General features: G+C 43.2%; 1 protein-coding gene across 1 annotated transcript in view; it reads left to right on the top strand.

The window, feature by feature from the left end:
• The window catches only part of LOC147637320 (uncharacterized), a 52395-nt gene that overhangs the window by 1989 nt on the left and 33262 nt on the right, over positions 1 to 17144 (top strand). Inside the window, exons 2-4 of the mRNA XM_086799086.1 lie at positions 1277 to 1501; positions 2291 to 2383; positions 2851 to 2976. Coding sequence (XP_086655212.1) covers positions 1277 to 1501; positions 2291 to 2383; positions 2851 to 2976 — 444 coding nt within the window. The remainder of the gene's footprint in view (positions 1 to 1276; positions 1502 to 2290; positions 2384 to 2850; positions 2977 to 17144) is intronic.

Below are 17144 nucleotides of genomic sequence, written 5' to 3'. Positions count from 1 at the left end.
GGAGACTATGAGTAGAAGACCAATGTAGAAGCAAAGATGATGTCGGTACTGAAGCACGGTCAGTGACGAAGGCTCACGTCGATGTGAGGCAAAGGCACTCCGTGAGATTGTCGGTGTCGAAGGCTCGCGTCGGTGGAAGCAGAAACACTCCGAGGTGGTAGTGGGTAGCGGTGAAGTGATGCAGCTTTGGTGACAAGGGTGTTGCGGTACTTGAAGGGTGATGAAGGGTAAAGAGGGCTGCCGTCCTGAGTGGTGCAAGCTATGGTGACAAGGGTGTTGCAATACTTGAGGGTTGGTGAGGAGCAGAGAGGAGAGGGCTGCCGTCCCGAGTGGTGGTGGTGCAAGCTCTGGTGACAAGGGTGGTGCAATACCTGAGTCCCGAGTGGTATGAGATGGTGCGCAGAGAGTGGGCTGCTGTCCCAAGGTAAACTGTAGAAGAAAAACGATGATAAACTGTAGTAGAGAGTGGGCTGCTGTCCCAAGGTAAATTGAAGAAGAAAAACGATGAAGTACTGCAGCAGCGAGTGGATTGCTGTCCCAAGATATGTACTGATGATAAAACGTTGAGGTGCTGTACTGTGTTGCAGAGAGGGCTGCTGTCCCATGGACTGAAGATAAAAACGCTGAGGTGCTGGATGTAGCAGAGCGGGCTGCTGTCCCGTGGGCTGAGATATAACGCTGGTGTGCTCTGCGTAGCAGAGAGGGCTGCTGTCCCATGAACTGAAATGAAACGCTGGTGTGCTGGACTGACAGGCGAGGATGATGAAGCAGATGCAGTGCAGGCGCTGGCAGCAGCAGGAGCAGCAGATCAAGTGGTGCCTGATGTGATCAATGAAATGGTACAGAATGATGTGGTGATGAGGCAAAACTATATATAATATGTGGGGCTACTGGTCAGCCAGCAGCAAGACCCAAAAAACATGAAATAAAGCCAATAAAATCCAAATTTTTTTCCTTTTTAGGGCTAGATGAATACCATTTTCACACACCCCCTCTCAGGCCAAAAAGGGGACGATGAGAGAAGATGATGGACAGAGTATCTAGTCCATACTATGCATGATGGAGTTGATGGTTTATTGTCTTGTGGATGACTACCATGAGGTTATAAATTGCACTTTCTTATAAAGTGAATTTGGGCATGTTCCTGGATTCATTTGGGTATATATATACATGTTCATTATATTAACTGGATTGTAATTTGGACCTTGGTCCTTCTACCTTTATCATTCTTCAGTTTAGTTTATTGCATAATATTCTAGTATGTTTTTGATTGCAGGATCACTCTAAGAAACACACTCGGCAATTAAATATAGACAAAGATGTTGCAGCAAGGGGGAAAGTAGACTTTGTCAAACTTGAGTCTTGGGGAGATGAAGGGAAAGACCAGAGTGAGCTTGATAATCTGAAAGTAAAATCTTTCAGTCCGGCTTTCAGCTCGAGCGATAACAATGCTCCATTCTATGAAAGGCTTGTTCACCATCTTCAATTATTGGAGAGTAAGGTATGCTCTCTATTTGCGTCTCATTATAAAGGTTTCAAATCTTATGATCTGTTATGAATAGTGGATGCTTTGGATGTATAGAATGACGAGCTTGCCACAACGTGGTGTTTATTTGACCATTGAAGTGAAGGGGTTTATACTGCACTTCACAGTTTATATGTATTGGCTTATGGCAGCAGCCATCATGTCCTAGGCACATGAATGTAGAACCTTTCCAATGTGGATTTTGATAAGAACATGGCATATGGGCCAATGTATGGCACATGTTGCACTAGGACTGATCTAAGTTGAATGAGAAAAAGAAGACCATGGAAACAAAACTCAATTTCAAAGATCTAACACCTGAGCTACTCTTCGTATTATAAAGACTTAAATAATGCAAGAAGCAAACGCTGTTCTACCATCGAGACAACTTAGGAAGCAATGGCCTGACTTGGGAGTTGAATGGCTTGCCAATAAGTATCGGTGGTCGGCCAGATTGACCAGGGCTGACACTAGCCCTAGGGCCTAGAAAGGGTCCCCTCTTCATTTTTGGGATTCAGCATTTCAGGCTTCGAGGGGACCAGACATTTCAGGCTTCGAGGGGACCAGACCCAACAGCCCAGTTGATACTAAGGATTTTCGCACTGACAGTTCTTTCCCGCATGTTCATTGTAGCACTTGTATTTTGTTGTGAACATTCTTTCTTGCTGATTGTTTGAGCATATTTTGTGTGAGTGATATTATGCAAGTCTCAGGATGTTTTTCCAATGTCAGGTGTTTGATTCAGCTTTTGATCCTGCTGTGTAGGGTGACATATCAGTGGTGCAGGCCCAGTCACTACCGCAATTCCAGGATTGGATCTTCGGAGAGAAGAGATATCTTCAGTACTTAGTTGATCAGGTAGAGTGACTTACTTCATCTCTCTCTCTCTCTCTCTCTCTCTCTCTCTCTCTCTTCTTTCTTTCTTTCTCCCAGTCTTCCAGTACCTATACAGTGACCAGCCTCCTCCAAACAGGGACATAGATGCAGTGCCTATACAGTGGTTCCCCTCTCCCACACAGGGATATGTAAGTAGTGTGATCATTGACTATGCTTCAGCCATCATAGGGCTACCTCGTAACTCTGTCACTCACCTGGTTGTTTATCTAAATACCTAGCAAATACCTAGCTTGTCTTTTTTTCCATGATACCGTTTCTTCATGGGCTCTTTGTAATACTTTTTCTTTCATAGATCCTTTGGTCTTTTGTAGATATTATACACTTTTTTTTCCGTTTTTGTTTCTCTCTTTCTTATTGCTTTTTTTTCCTTCCAGTATCCCAGATTGTTTAGCTGAGATTTCAAAGCTGAATGGTTGGACCTTGTATAGCATGCAGTGTTTGATGCTTTGAGGTTTGGTGTTTCGAGTATACAAAATCCAACAAATAGTGATGCTGAGAATGCAGCAATGGCAGTTGGAATATTCAATGACACTTTAGGGCTTGACAGATCTGAGGTAAAACAACTCCTGCATTATCATGCAAAAGATTCACAGAAAGTTTTGGGCCTGTTGAAATGTGTACAATGATACCGTGCTTTTAGTGTGTTTGCATAAAGCCTTTTTTATTGGCTTCAAATGTCCATTCAAACCTTGCTATAGCTGCTGGAAATAAAGAAAACATCTGCAGTAAATTTGAAAAAGATGTAAAACAGTACTTCTCCGATGTTCAGCCTGAAGAGTCAGCATTTTCTTGAAGAAAGCTTGAAGCACAACCTTGAATACGATTTGGCAGCAGTGACACTTAAAATTTGTAAGTTGGGAGTGAATAGGGTGGATAGTAATGGATTAGGCTCAACATTTTGGCATAATCTAAGTAGAGAAAAATAATCAGTACTAATGGCAAGATAATGTCAATGCAAGAGAGTTGATCCACAACACAATTTCCATTTGAGGGGGGGGGGCTTTAAATAGGTTGAGGTACATCATCATTAGCCCATGGCTTAGCTTAATCCTCACCCAAACATGCCCTAAATCAGCTCCCTTGATTCTAGGTCCACCTCCCTTGATCTGAGGCTCATTCAATGCTGATTGAAGTTTTGTGTTCTCCACTTGGCCACTTGAAGTAGGCGCCCTCTTCTTGCTATGCCTGGTTAACACCTTTTGAGGTTTACAATGCTTCCTAACACTTATCAATGCTTTTGAGGTTTACAATGCTTCCTAACACTTATCAGTGTGATTTCTTATAACCTTAACAACATTTCATCTCTAAGGTGCATACTCTACCTCATTTCCAAGTACCCTTCATAACTTATTTTTCAACACTCCCCCTTAAGTGATGGATCCCTATCATCATACATGTACAGTCAGTCATTTGGTAGAGCGGTCCATCTTAGCTTGCCTCTCAGGCTACAATGTTGACTTTGATGTGACACTTCGCACTATAGGTGGGAATATGGTTACAAGTGGAGGTGAGATGTCACGTGCATCCAGCACTTGGATGCCACGTGGACATATCTGTACAGCAGGTGTAGGCTTGGAGTGGAAACTGGTCGCATACCAGGACGAGTCAGCTAGGGTTCCACTCTAAGCGTCCAAGGTTAAGTGTACGAGTCTTGTACATGGTCTTGGTCAGGTGTGCAAGTCCCGCACACATGAAGCAGTGCTAGTCCATACTGTGAGCCACTTTCTGGAATGATGACAGGTGTTCTGGGTGTTTGGGTTGTAGCCAGATACCAGTCATATGAAACAGAGAGCATGTAGAAGAAGGGGCAGCCCTATGGGCCACCCCAGAAAGGGTATTAGACCCTTGCCTACCAAGGGGGTAACCCTCGTGGGCCATCCTAGGGTCCAAGAGGCCCAACAATTCACAAAGTGCTGAAGGGTTCCAAAGGCCAAGACAGCCAAAGGGAATCCTAAAGCAAAGGTGAAGGTTGAAGGTCAAGAGTCAGATCCTCTGGAGGCTGAAAGTCTACAACCACGAGAAGATCTACAGATTTGCATTATTTTCTCATCATTCTAATAAAGCAAGTACACCAGCCATGGTGGGGGCCCTACAGAGGGTATTTTCGGGACCCAGTACTGTGTCAGACTCACTCTTTATCTCTCTCTCTCTCCTTTTTCTACGTCTATCTTGTGCATTATCTTTGTCACGAATAATTGCTGAATTCTGTCCATTGAAGAACCGATTCTATTCATCAAGCTTCCGCATGTTACATTGGTGTCAGAGCCTTCTTCTTCAAGTGTGAAGATTCAGCCAGAAAACCAGAAATTTTTTCTCTCGTGTGGTTGGTTTCTGGTGTTCACACACACTAACAAGAAACTCCGAGTACACAACAATCCCACCTTCAGAGTGAAGGTGGAAATGTCCCGAGGTAGACCTTCAATAGCCATTGTGATTTGGGCTCAACATTGCACTCTAATGCTCCATCTAAGACATGTTTCTTGCTATAGACTCAGAGGATAGTAAGCGTGGTTCAAAGGCCAGTGAGCTTGGCACAAAAGGCTCAAAGGCTCAACAAGCATGGATGTACAAAGACTCAGAGTTTGAGGGAGCAGGTGTTTAAAGAGCTTGACCACTCATGACTTTCACGTACGTCAGTCTCTTAAGAAATCAACCTGCCCTGGCCTAAACATGGATAAATTGAAGTACTGAAGCCTTTGATAACACAAGGTTACAAACACATAAGAGAGGAAACATACATAGGGATTTATTTAATTCAGATTTCGTGGGACATCCGGGGTAGAGGACCCTTGACTAAAACACATAAATATAATCATGAAAAAATAAATTTTCTTGGTGAGAGAAAATCTTTTAGTACGTGGAGCCCGCAAAGGAAGTCAATGTCGGTGGAGCTGTATGCGGGGAAGTATTGGCAACGCCAGGATGCTTTGCTGGAGCTGAGCAGTGCTGATGCCGAATCTCGGTGCTGTTGAGATGTAGGGTGGTTCAGATGTGTAAGATTCTTTCAAAAGTGCGCAGCGGAAAGCGTGAGACATCGGCACAGAGAGAAGGAAAACAAATCTGCATAATGATGAAGAAGCAATGATTCAATCAGCCCGTATGTGTGGGCATGATGAACTACTTCCCTAAGGGAGGACCCGGGCCTGGAAGCCCCTGTCAGAGTGAGTACAAATGAGGAGGAGGCAAGCCTTATATAGCCCCAAGATAAGCTGGCCGACTTGCTCCAGAAAAGCCTCACGACTGGACAAAAATAAACATGTGATAATGGGTGGCCAACCCTACAACCAAGGGCCTAAACATGAGGAAAAAATAAGGTGCTGCCCGGGATAAATCTGGGCACCCTTGATACACAACTTGGGCACACTACCAGGAGATGAATAATGCTAACACCCCCTCACAGATCATGGGAGTGAAACCGGTCCAAGGAGCTGGAAAAGGAAACCTCCAAAGCAAGTCGAAAAGTCGATCTGCTCCCGCCTCTGCCACTTGCTCCAAGAAACTGCTTCCGATCCAAAAGGCCAACAAAATCCAAAGAATGAACCACCAGATGTCCATATCTCCAACCCAATCTATATCACGCCTATCACACAATGTGCTCCCTCTTCAGCCCAAGAAAGGATGTCGTCTGACTCTCTACCTCCAAGAAAAAAAATCTGCTCCTTAGAGAACACCGCCAAACTGTCTCAATGTTGGCACCCCCTCTAGACACCCTAGAGGCCCACAATGTCTACATCAGCCCTGGTACTCAAGCCTCCAACTCTGAGCTTGTTGAGCACCAATCTCCAAATACAAGGTTTCCGGATCTCCATGTATCCCTCGGTCCAAGAATGCCTCTCTGTCCTGCTAACACTCCAAGTGGAAGAAACATACCTCCAACACTGTAGCTGACAGTCCTGCTGGCGCCTGACCTTTAAAACCTGTATCCATAACTCGCCGTCGCGTGATGGAACTACTACTCACACACCCCTATGAGTCACCCAATCACATGGCAACACCCCCTGAGCTCTTTGGTGTTTTAACTATGGCACTGAGCTCAAGAAAGCTCTCCTGCCAAAACCTGACACCCCCAGCTGGCAAGCTCCCAACCAACTAGTCATGTGTCCATGTGGAACAAATCATCCACAACTCATCATCCCAAAGCACAATTTGATGTCGATCATCTGCTCCAAACTGCTGCTCCACTGGTACCTACCTGCACCCAATGAACCTGTACACCTGCCATGCATCTTGTACCCATCCTGCAACTAAGCAAGTACCTGTGAACCTCGACAACAGCTTTCGTCACCAAGTGACCTAGCTTGCCGTTGCATGAATGCCGATATCACCTGTACACCAAGCTCCCAAATCAATGCTTATCCTAGGGATGAAGACTCCTGTGCCTGTATCCTGTAATCCAGAAGGCCATCTGCCTAGGGAATAGGAGTGGCTCACTGCCAAGTAACCACATCCCCCTCTCAAGGTGAACACCCTTAGAACCTAAAGGAAACACCTGTACACCAGCAAAACTATGCTGAACTGGCACAAACTCATAGACCTCCTCTGCTGTCGAGAAAGGACTAACTGTCTTCCACACACACCTCGAGGATGAGAATCCAAGTGTGCACCCATGAGTCTGAAAACTCTGACAAAGCAAAGATTGGCCGAGCAAGGGCTCAAGGCCATGTGGGAAGGCACCATTCCTGAAAAAGAACACCTGCCTCCACTGCCTCCAAGAACGCAGATGAGATAATGCCAAAACTGCTGCTGTAAACAGCCAGCAGCACGTGTACCAAGAAGAAGAGAGGGAAGAGGAAAACACAGCAACTTCAGCATCTCTTCTGGCTGCCCCAGATCTGCAGAAAACACAGCCAGGGTGTCTCCCCCGCTTGCCCTGCAGAAAACGCAGCTAGGGTGTCTCCTTGCTTGCTGCCCCATATCTGCAGAAAACGCAGCCAGGCTGTCTGCCCTGCTTGCTGCCCCATATCTACAGAAAACGCAGCCAGGCTGTCTACCCTGCTTGCTGCCCCAACTCTGCAAAACGCAGCCAGTAGGGATTGCCATGTACCTCCTTCAGCCGCCTAGACAAGGCCAAAACGCTCCCTCCTCCTCTGCAACCAGCAGTATAGAAAAACGCAGAAATCCTTCTCTAAAAAAAAGCCAGAACACCTTCTGTAGAAGAGCCTCAACCCGGTGCTCTGATACCATGTCAAAAGTGCGCGGCGGAAAGCGTGAGACATCGGCACAGAGAGAAGGAAAACAAATCTGCATAATGATGAAGAAGCAATGATACAATCAGCCCTGTGCAAGGGGTGGTCCCCGTATGTGTGGGCATGATGAACTACTCCCCTAAGGGAGGACCCGAGCCTGGAAGCCCCTGTTAGAGTGAGTACAAATGAGGAGGAGGCAAGCCTTATATAGCCCCAAGATAAGCTGGCCGACTTGCTCCAGAAAAGCCTCACGATTGGACAAAAATAAACATGTGATAATGGGTGGCCAATGGGCGATCTAGCCTACAAATTTCTTTTGTCTCCCCATCTCAAGGTACATGATGTATTCCATGTCAGTTTGCTTAAGAAGTATGTATCTAGCCCGAATCACGTGCTTGATGATGAGCAATTGATCACTCCGACTCAAGGCCAGATGGTACTCCAACCTGAGGAAATCCTTGACGTTCGGGAGAAGATTCTCAGGAGTAGAGTCCTCAGAGAATTCTTAGTAAAGTGGAAGTTCTTTCCTACAGAAGACGCCACCTGGGAGAAAGAAGAAGAGTTGGCTTGAAGAAGAGAAGCAGTTAGAATGGCATACAAAGTACATCAAGGAAACAAGCTTTGACACCTTGTGTTACCACACTTAACCACCTTGAGTAGCATGTTGTACTAAGGGGAAGTGATGTATCTTTTGTAATACACATTCAACCACCTTGTAGTAGCCTATACATCATGGCACCAAGGGGGGGTGATGAAATTTGTGGCGCCATTGTGGGAAAGGTATGAGTAGAGGACCAGGATCAAGAGCATGCAACCACATCGCACTTGGACATTATCCCACATGAGCATATTTGTAAGAGGTTTACCCTCCTTATATAAAAAGGGTTATTTCCAAGCAATGAACGCAAGCAGCTCTCAAGCCTCTCTATGAGTAGAAGTTTCCATCTGAAGGATTACCTCCACTTTGCGAGATGAGGACATCTCGCGTTTTTCAAGTGGGAGAGGATGTAAGATTCCTCCTCAGCCTGAATATAAAAAATAAGCCTCTACTTTAATCCCTTGTAATCATTCTATGTTTCTGAATACAAGAAAATATCATTTTTCCTTGTTTTGCTTAGTGAGATAAAAAAATTCTAGAGAGTGGTAAATCAAAATTGGGATATTTTTGGATAAATAAATTCTTCAAATATCAAAAAAATGTTTACCTGAAATAGAAAATCAAAATAGATTTTCTAAGGTGCAATTGAAATTAATTAAAATCGATTCAAAAGACCTTAGTCTAGGGGTCCAGATTTTCGATTTTTTTTTATTATGGTCTAATTAAGGTTCTTATGAACCAATAAGATTAATCCAAGCGTTGGGACAAGATAAATCCAAAGAACAAAAGAAAATATCAAAAAATGAGTAAATGTCCACATAAGATGAAGAGTTGACCAAGTACTAGGTTTATTAGTTAAAAATTATGGTGTATTAATAAAAAAATGAGATATTTTGGAGTAATCATTCATTTTTGACACATGTGTAAGGAAAAGGAAGACTTTTAAGGAGGCGTCTATTTCACATGCTTAGATGAGTTTAAAACTAAAAAATAATTGGATATTTTTGTCTCTCCTCTCTCCTAAATTAAACCAAATAAAAAAGGGAGCCAAACTGGTCTAAAACTCGTCGAAATTCAGCCAAACTGAAGCTGGAAAATTCTAGAACTCAGTTGGACTCAGTTAGTGTCTCTCTCTTCTATAAATAAACCCTCATTCTTTTGTATTATTATCTGTGAATTAAACTATGCCGGTATTACTCTAAACTAAGCTTAATTTTTATTATCCTCTAAAAACCTCTACAAAATTGAAGAGATTGGAGCTTCTCTCTCTCTTCAATCTTCCTTGGTGACTCCTACGACATATCAAACCAATTGATTGGTTAGGGGTCTCTACAGTGACGAAAGAATCAAGCATTTTAGGAGGTAAAGAGTGGATTATGGTCTTTTTTCTATAATTTCTAAATGTTTCTTTCTTCTCAACCCTCTCCAGCTTGAGAAGCTTTAATTTGAATGGCTTTTGAATATTTTTGAAATGCTTTAATGTATTGTAATAAAGAAACACACAAATTTTCATTTATGCTTAATTTTAATGATTTTTAAGCATTTCTCTCTCCTTCCCAAAGAAAGGTCATTCCTATGACTTATTCTCAATCCAAATGAAGCTTCTCATGAAGCATTTCTCTAATCCAAAAGTAATTTTTATGCTTGTCTAATTGGAGGTCAAAATAATGGCTTTATAATGCTTTTATGATATTTATTTCATAGAGAAATTATGAATCAATCCATAATTGGATAATGATCCAATTAGTGATCATTCTAATCATATTAATAATATTAAACTTCATTCTCTCAAATAAATTGAGAATTATCAGTAATAGCAGTAGAGTTATGACAAAATTTTTGTAAAATAAACACAAAATATTTTCATTCATAATATGAAAAGAGGACTTCTTACCATATTCTAGGAATTATCATCCTATATTAATTGAATGATTCTCATTGTAATCATGAAGAAATTTATTTTTATGATTATGTATAATTAGTAAATTAAAAAAAAGAGAAATTTTTGATAATTTATTTTTATGTTAAAAGAGTAATCTCCAAGACATTGCAAATCCATGTATTCTAATGATTTAGAGAATAAAATTGGAATGCTAAAATAATGTATAATTGGGAAATTCCCATGATAATTGGATTGCACTCATTGAAATGAGAAAAAGAAGGATTTCAAGTTTATTCAAAAAATAGGTATTGATATTTTAGTTAAAAGATGAATTTCCATGATAATTGAGAAAAGATGGATTTGAATTAAATTTTAATGTCAAAAGATGAATTTTCATCATAATTCTATCTAATGAATTAAAGTTGAGAATTTATGTGAGAAAAAGAAAATCTTGGATAATTGAATTGGAAAAATCACTAAATGGATATTTACCCAAAAATTAGATGTTTAGTTGAAAGTAATCCTGGTAGAACTAAACTGAATGAATTTAGTCAGACTACGTGAGGTCGGACAGTAAACCTAATTGTCCTTCTCTCGATCTGAATCAGACAAAAACTTCGTGACCAATTTCGACTACCGGAACTAATCTAGTTTTTCCCTGATCAATCTCACCACCAAGAATCTAGTTGGATAAATGGATAAAATGACGGGTAGATTATCCTCATGAGAGATCAAGGATCCTCATTATTGAAACTGAAAATTATTGAAAAAAGGGTGCCATGATTGTGACTAACTCTCTTAATCTCTCCTTAATTACTCCTTAATCCCTTATTAACTGAAAGGACACCTATGAAGGGTCACACCCTTACACATGGGTCACTATCAAAGGACATGTCTATTCATTAAAAGACACATCCCTAAGTCCAAAGGACATAACCGTTGACTCAAGAGCCACACCCCTTCCCAGGGATGTGTCTCTTCACTTGTACCTTTTCGGCCTCTATTTAAGAAAGGCTCCTGTCTCAATGCAAATAACTCAATCTTTCTATCAGCATTTTGTCTTATGTTTATTAATTAAGTCTTAATCATGTTAATAAAGCTATAAAAGCTTTATAGTGGTATCAAAGCAAAATTTTTTCCTACCCGTGGATTGTGAAGCCCTCACTCTCTCCGCGGCACTCACCCTCTCCTCGTCCACCCCTCTTCTCGGTGTTGTATGGAAGCAGCGGAGCGATGGTGGACTTGGCATAAAGCTTTGCCCATGGTGATGTAAAATATTTATTTCTTTTTTTCTCGTGGGTTTTGCGGGCCACTTAGCCTCTTCACTCAGCGTTCTTCCCCCTCGACAACCCCCACGTGTGTTGTATGGGAGTTATGGAGCAATGGCAGTCCTGGCGCAACCCCCCCTCCTTGCTTCATTCGCTACACTGTGCCCCCTCCTCGCTATGTGCAATTGTCGGCCCTGAGCGCCCCTCGCGGCTGAGTATCGATTGCTCCCCCCTCATCGCTTCGTGCGCTGCAGGTTGTGAGCCTCTCGCTTGATTCATGCAGCTGCCGACCCAGAGCCCTCGTCATCGAATAGTGATTGTCGCCACCTTTTCGCCTTGCTGGCGGCGCCCTTTCGAAGCGGCGCACTCCAATCCTCCGGTCGGCTACACGGTCCCGGCCGTCACCTTTACACCATAAAAAAAACACAAAATGTTATTACCTCATATTGACACGTGGGTCTCTCCGGCCGTCACCTTTACACCATAAAAAAAAACACAAAATGTTATTACCTCATATTGACACGTGGATCTCTTCCTAATTAAAAAAAAAACAAACGGCCGTGCGCTAGTGTGAACCGGAACCTCTTTTCGTTGGCAATTCGGCAGCCAGCACCCAACGGCAATGACCAGCGAAAGACAACACGGAATGAGTTAATCAGATTCTGGAAGAAATGCTGCGACATTATGTTCAGTCTCGATTAGCTTCATGGGAAGAATATTTACCTTTGGTGGAATTTGCTTATAGTAATTCTTATCATTCAGCTATTGGAATGACACCTTTTCAAGCAGCTTATGGCCATACTCCCCTTATTCCTGCCAACTTTGTTCTTCAACATAAAGTGGCTTTAGCAGACCACCTCATTCAGGAAATGCAAGATATTCTATTACAGAATAAGGATAAGATGATCAGCATCCAAGAGCAATATCAACGCACAACTAATAAGCGTCGTCGTCACTTTGAATTTCAAGAAGGAGACTTGGTATTATTATATATTGCCCCTCATCGATATAAGACAGTGAAATCAGTTTTCCCAAAGCTTTGCCCAAGATATTATGGACCCTTTCGTATTATTAAGAAGAACTCATCTCTCAGTTATAAGTTGGAGTTACCACCTTCTTGGGGTAGAACTCATCCAACTTTCTACATTTCTTGGCTCAAGAAGTTTGTGGACAGTGATTTTCCAGTTTTAGATCATTTGGATTATGTTCCAGAAATTGAAGATGAACACATACTCTTAATTCCAGAGATAATTCTTGATGTCAGACAGAAAGAAACACGACATAAACTCACTACAGAATTTTTGGTTAAATGGAGAGATCTTGATGATTCCGACTCTACTTGGCAAAGTGATGAAGACTTACAGGAATATCTAGAACTTCTTCGGGAATTCTTTCAAAGACAACCATCTCTTCTTAGCCGGAGTCTTATTTTAAGTGAGAGGGAATGTCACGATTGTGACTAACTCTCTTAATCTCTCCTTAATTACTCCTTAATCTCTTATTAACTGAAAGGACACCTGTGAAGGGTCACACCCTTACACATGGGTCACTATCAAAGGACATGTCTATTCATTAAAACACACCCCTGTTAATCTATGACGGACATTGAGACGTACTATGTTTTACGTCATGTAATTAATTTAAGTATTCTGAGTCATGGGCCGGGCTTGTCGGCACCACATATAAAGGATAAAGGGATTGGGTGATCGCCGATGAGAGGCGCCCCTCGAATGTTAGCAGGATAAGAGTTAGGATTGGCCGGCCATGTATGGGCGCCCATGTGTGAACGGCTAAGTCACCTATAAGAGTCAAATGTAACCCTAAAACTCTCATTCTCAATGTGTTGAATACAAAGTGTGCTCTTGCCTTATCTTCTCGGTCCCCTTCTCCTGCGTGTGTGTGTGTGAGAGTGAGAGAGAGAGAGAGAGAGAGAGAGAGAGCGATCGAGCACTGTGTGGTGGCACGGCGGCGACGAGGCGGTAGAGCGGCGACGGCGGCTCCTTCTTCACTGCAACGCGAGAATCCTTCACAACGGCGGTTTGAGCGGTGAGTGACACACCTTTGCTTCCTGTTTGAGCTTGCTAGTTTCTGGTTGTATACTTGCAGCCATTCGTGGCTCGCATACGGTGTTCGGCAAGTCCCCAGCTACGACTTGTGCGGTAAAAGCGCACATTTTTGGCGTCGCTGCCGGGGAAATGCCCTGCACCAAGCTCCAGTTTGCAGCTCGGGCTTCTGCGTGAAGTGAAATTTATACTGTAGGAAAGGTGATTGTGTGTATGGTGTTGATATTTTTTGTTTTCTGCAATTCTGGTTTTTTCGGTTATTTTTCTGGTCCACGCGTAGTGCGCGCGCTCTGTTTTCTGGTTTTCTGTGCTGTGCGCGTGTGCGTGAACACGGACGAGGAAATTTTTGAATCCTTAGGTCTGCGCTGTGTGCGAGCGAGCAGCAAGGCGCCGCGGCCAAGCCCAAACCCTAGAAAACAAACCCTGGAAAACTAAAAAAAAAAAACAAAAATAAAATATTTTTAAAATATTTTTAAAAAAAAACATTATTAAAAAAAAAAACAAACGAAACTGAAACCCGTGTGGAGCGGAAAGAGATTCTTTATTTGGAAAAAATTTTGAAAAGAAAAAACCCCCAATTGACCTCGACCCCGGCCTCGATCTTTTGATATATATATATATATATATAGGAGAGTGAGCCTTCATAGCTTTCTTTCAAGTGAAAGCTTAAGGGAAGTGGATCTCTATATGTAGTCCACCCCCCAAGGAGTGGAGTGAGCATGTGGGATAAAGCCTTCACCCTTCCCCCACAAGCAAATAGACTGTTCTGAGGACCACGGGAGCTCCGGTAGGCAAACACTGTGCTGTAAAGCACGCTAGGATCCCTTGAATGATACGCTCGCCTCGAGCTATCACATGCCCTACTCCAGGTTCGACCATAAGTAAGGGGGTAAAAAACGGGTTGAAAACAATATAAAAACAAGTAAAAACGGGGTGCGAAACACCCGAGAAACCACTTGGGTGGGCTTCAAGGGTAGTTACCAACGCCCGTAGGGTACCCACGTCACATGCATCTACACTCTGGTCGGGTGCTAGTGTCTGAGCAATCAGAAAGCGTTTCAGTTTACGCAGGCTCACACCATCCCTCCACGTTAGCATCTTGGCCTTCAGCTGGAACCCAAGGAAGTGCAACCCAAGATCCACGAATAGCGGATAGTAACTCGTTCTCTGACTCAGAATCCATGGAAGGGCACCCTACCAAGAACCCTGAGGAGGCAAGCCAAAACATGCTAGTTTGGGTCCCACAACTCGGATCTAGCATGTTTAGTCGTCTAATAGAGACCTTTAGTAGAGCTACACGCTCTGAACATGCGACAAGTGAAATAAACGAAGAAGGAGGGGTAGTAGATTCGCCATTCACATCTCATGTAGACCCTACTCTCCCAAAGAGTGTCCATGTGGATATTCTACCCACTTCGTTTAATGAAGGCCCTACTGAGCTACCACCTTCTGACGCTCTTCCTAAAGTAGTGGTCCCTAGAAGTCAATCCATAAGAAGTGACATTGCGTCCACTTCAGGAGAACCGTTTGGCACGCCAAGTCTAGATGGGATATTTCTCAATGAAAATTGGGAATATGATCTACACACGGAGACTCTGACTGACCTATACACGGGTTACACATACCATGTAGGTTGGTTAGAAGTCATACGATCTACATCTAGTGCCACTAATCTAGAAGAGCAACAACAAATGATATGTGAGGTTATTCATAGAATTATCCAATTTGAGAGGCAAAATAGGGGAGTGAACCTAGTTTTCACTGGCCCTATGAAATTTTTGGATACGAGCAAGGCCAAACAACCAACCTTGTCACAATTGGAGACTCCCCCGGTGAGTCCCATAGACCCTTCGTATGTGTTTCGATTGGAGTCTCAATGCAGGTTGAGCCCACGAGCAGTAACTTTAGCTTTCCAACCTTGGCTCAACTTTCCATTAGGGAATCCACAATGTCTACTCCGATGATGAGCATGACGGAAAGTGCACCTGTTACCACTGTAGTTAGTACAACACCGCTACTTAGTGGTACAGTACCTACAACAGTGCGTACCAGTGCATATCGACCATATGTATCTATCGCTACTCATGCTCATGTAGCTCCTACGCCTCTTGTTATGCCAATGGCATATGCTCCACGACCGCCTTATCACGACCCTTATCCAAGAGGAGCTAGGCCTAGTCACATATCATATCCTACGTCAGTTGCATACATATCAAGACCACTGCCAACTCCTGTCAACCAGGCCATCCCAGAAGTGCCTCCACCAGCTATGCTTACTCACTTAGGCGATCTCGCAGCGTTTGCTCAGACGATCGGACGATCTATTGCGGAAAACAGGCGGGGCATGCCTGAGAGAGAACCTAGAAGCAAGGTGGTACAAGTGGCCAAGCTCACTCAGAACTTCAGTGGTAACGAAGATGTTAGGAAGCACGTTGAAGTTTTTGAACACGTGTGTGATTCCTTGGAAGAGCACAATGAGCTACATAAATGTAAAGCCTTAGGCTTAACCTTGAGTGGAAAAGCCGGAGATTGGTATCGAACTTTAAGGGTTGAAGAGCGTACTCACTATCCCACTCTCAAGAGATTGTTCTTGAAGGAATACATACGTGAGGGTGTGCTTTGGGGAGTAGCATCTCAACTCCAAAAAGCTGAACGCGAGGAAGGGGAGTCAGTGAGAGACTTTATTAGTCGATTAAAGCATATAAATTCTCGCTGTACTCCCGATGAGCACTTCAATAACAACTAACTGCTTGATAGATTCATCTGAGGATTGCGCCACGAGGACATATACAATGGCCTAGTCATTAGAGGTCTTACGACGTGGGAAGCAGTCACTGCCAATGCAATCCAGTTAGAAGACAACTTGATGATTGCAGGTAAAAAGGTGTCTTCGGAGACAAAATCTATTAGTTCGCAAGTATCTGGGCACGAGCCAATGACGGTAAAACCTATTGCCAAGGAGCCCAAGATATCCGAAATGTCTGTGACGACCTTACTAAGGCTCTCCAAGAATACTTTAGGGGTAATCGAGCTCCTCAAAATAGCCAGTAAGAAGAAAACGAGATATAAGCGACAACGCTATCGAGCTAATGTACGAACTACAATAAACAAAGAGAGATCCACTGCAGAATGGCTTAGTTATGTAGGAGCTATTGACGCTCATCGGATGTTGGCGGATAATTGGGGACAATACCTCCAAAGTGTCATGTGGTGTATTCCGCAACCTCATGACGTCGCCCAATTAGAAATCGAAGAGAAACCGAAACTAAGTCGTACTACGAGAAGGCGGCAAAACCAAGAGTTAGCTTAGCAACAAAAGGATGCGGAATTAAAAGAAAAAAACCTGGCACAACAAGAACCAGTAGACTTACACCCCGCACCCGCGCATTTCAAATCATTTACCACAGGGGAACGTAAAGTCGTCTACACAAAAGCCCAACGAACGCCTACCAATGGGAGTAGTGGTGTCTACGATAGCCCGGCGGTAGTTAAGGAGATAGAACTAGCAGATCCAGGTGAGGAGTCTAACCCAGTTTTTATTGCTTAGGACTTCACCCAGACGGAGGAAGCTACACTTAAGACACTTAAGGAATTCAAAGACATATTTGCTTGGACATATCATGATATGAAGGGTGTTCCACCCTCTGTGGTGTAACACACAATTCCAATGATTAGCACTGCTAAACCAGTCCAGCAACGTCCCTACCCAATGAATCCTAAGTATG

Source organism: Cibotium barometz, chromosome 6 (genome assembly GCF_041138505.1).
Source record: "Cibotium barometz isolate CiBa-2024 chromosome 6, ASM4113850v1, whole genome shotgun sequence".
Classification (NCBI taxonomy): domain Eukaryota; kingdom Viridiplantae; phylum Streptophyta; class Polypodiopsida; order Cyatheales; family Cibotiaceae; genus Cibotium; species Cibotium barometz.
This window is presented reverse-complemented; position numbering and strand designations above follow the sequence as displayed.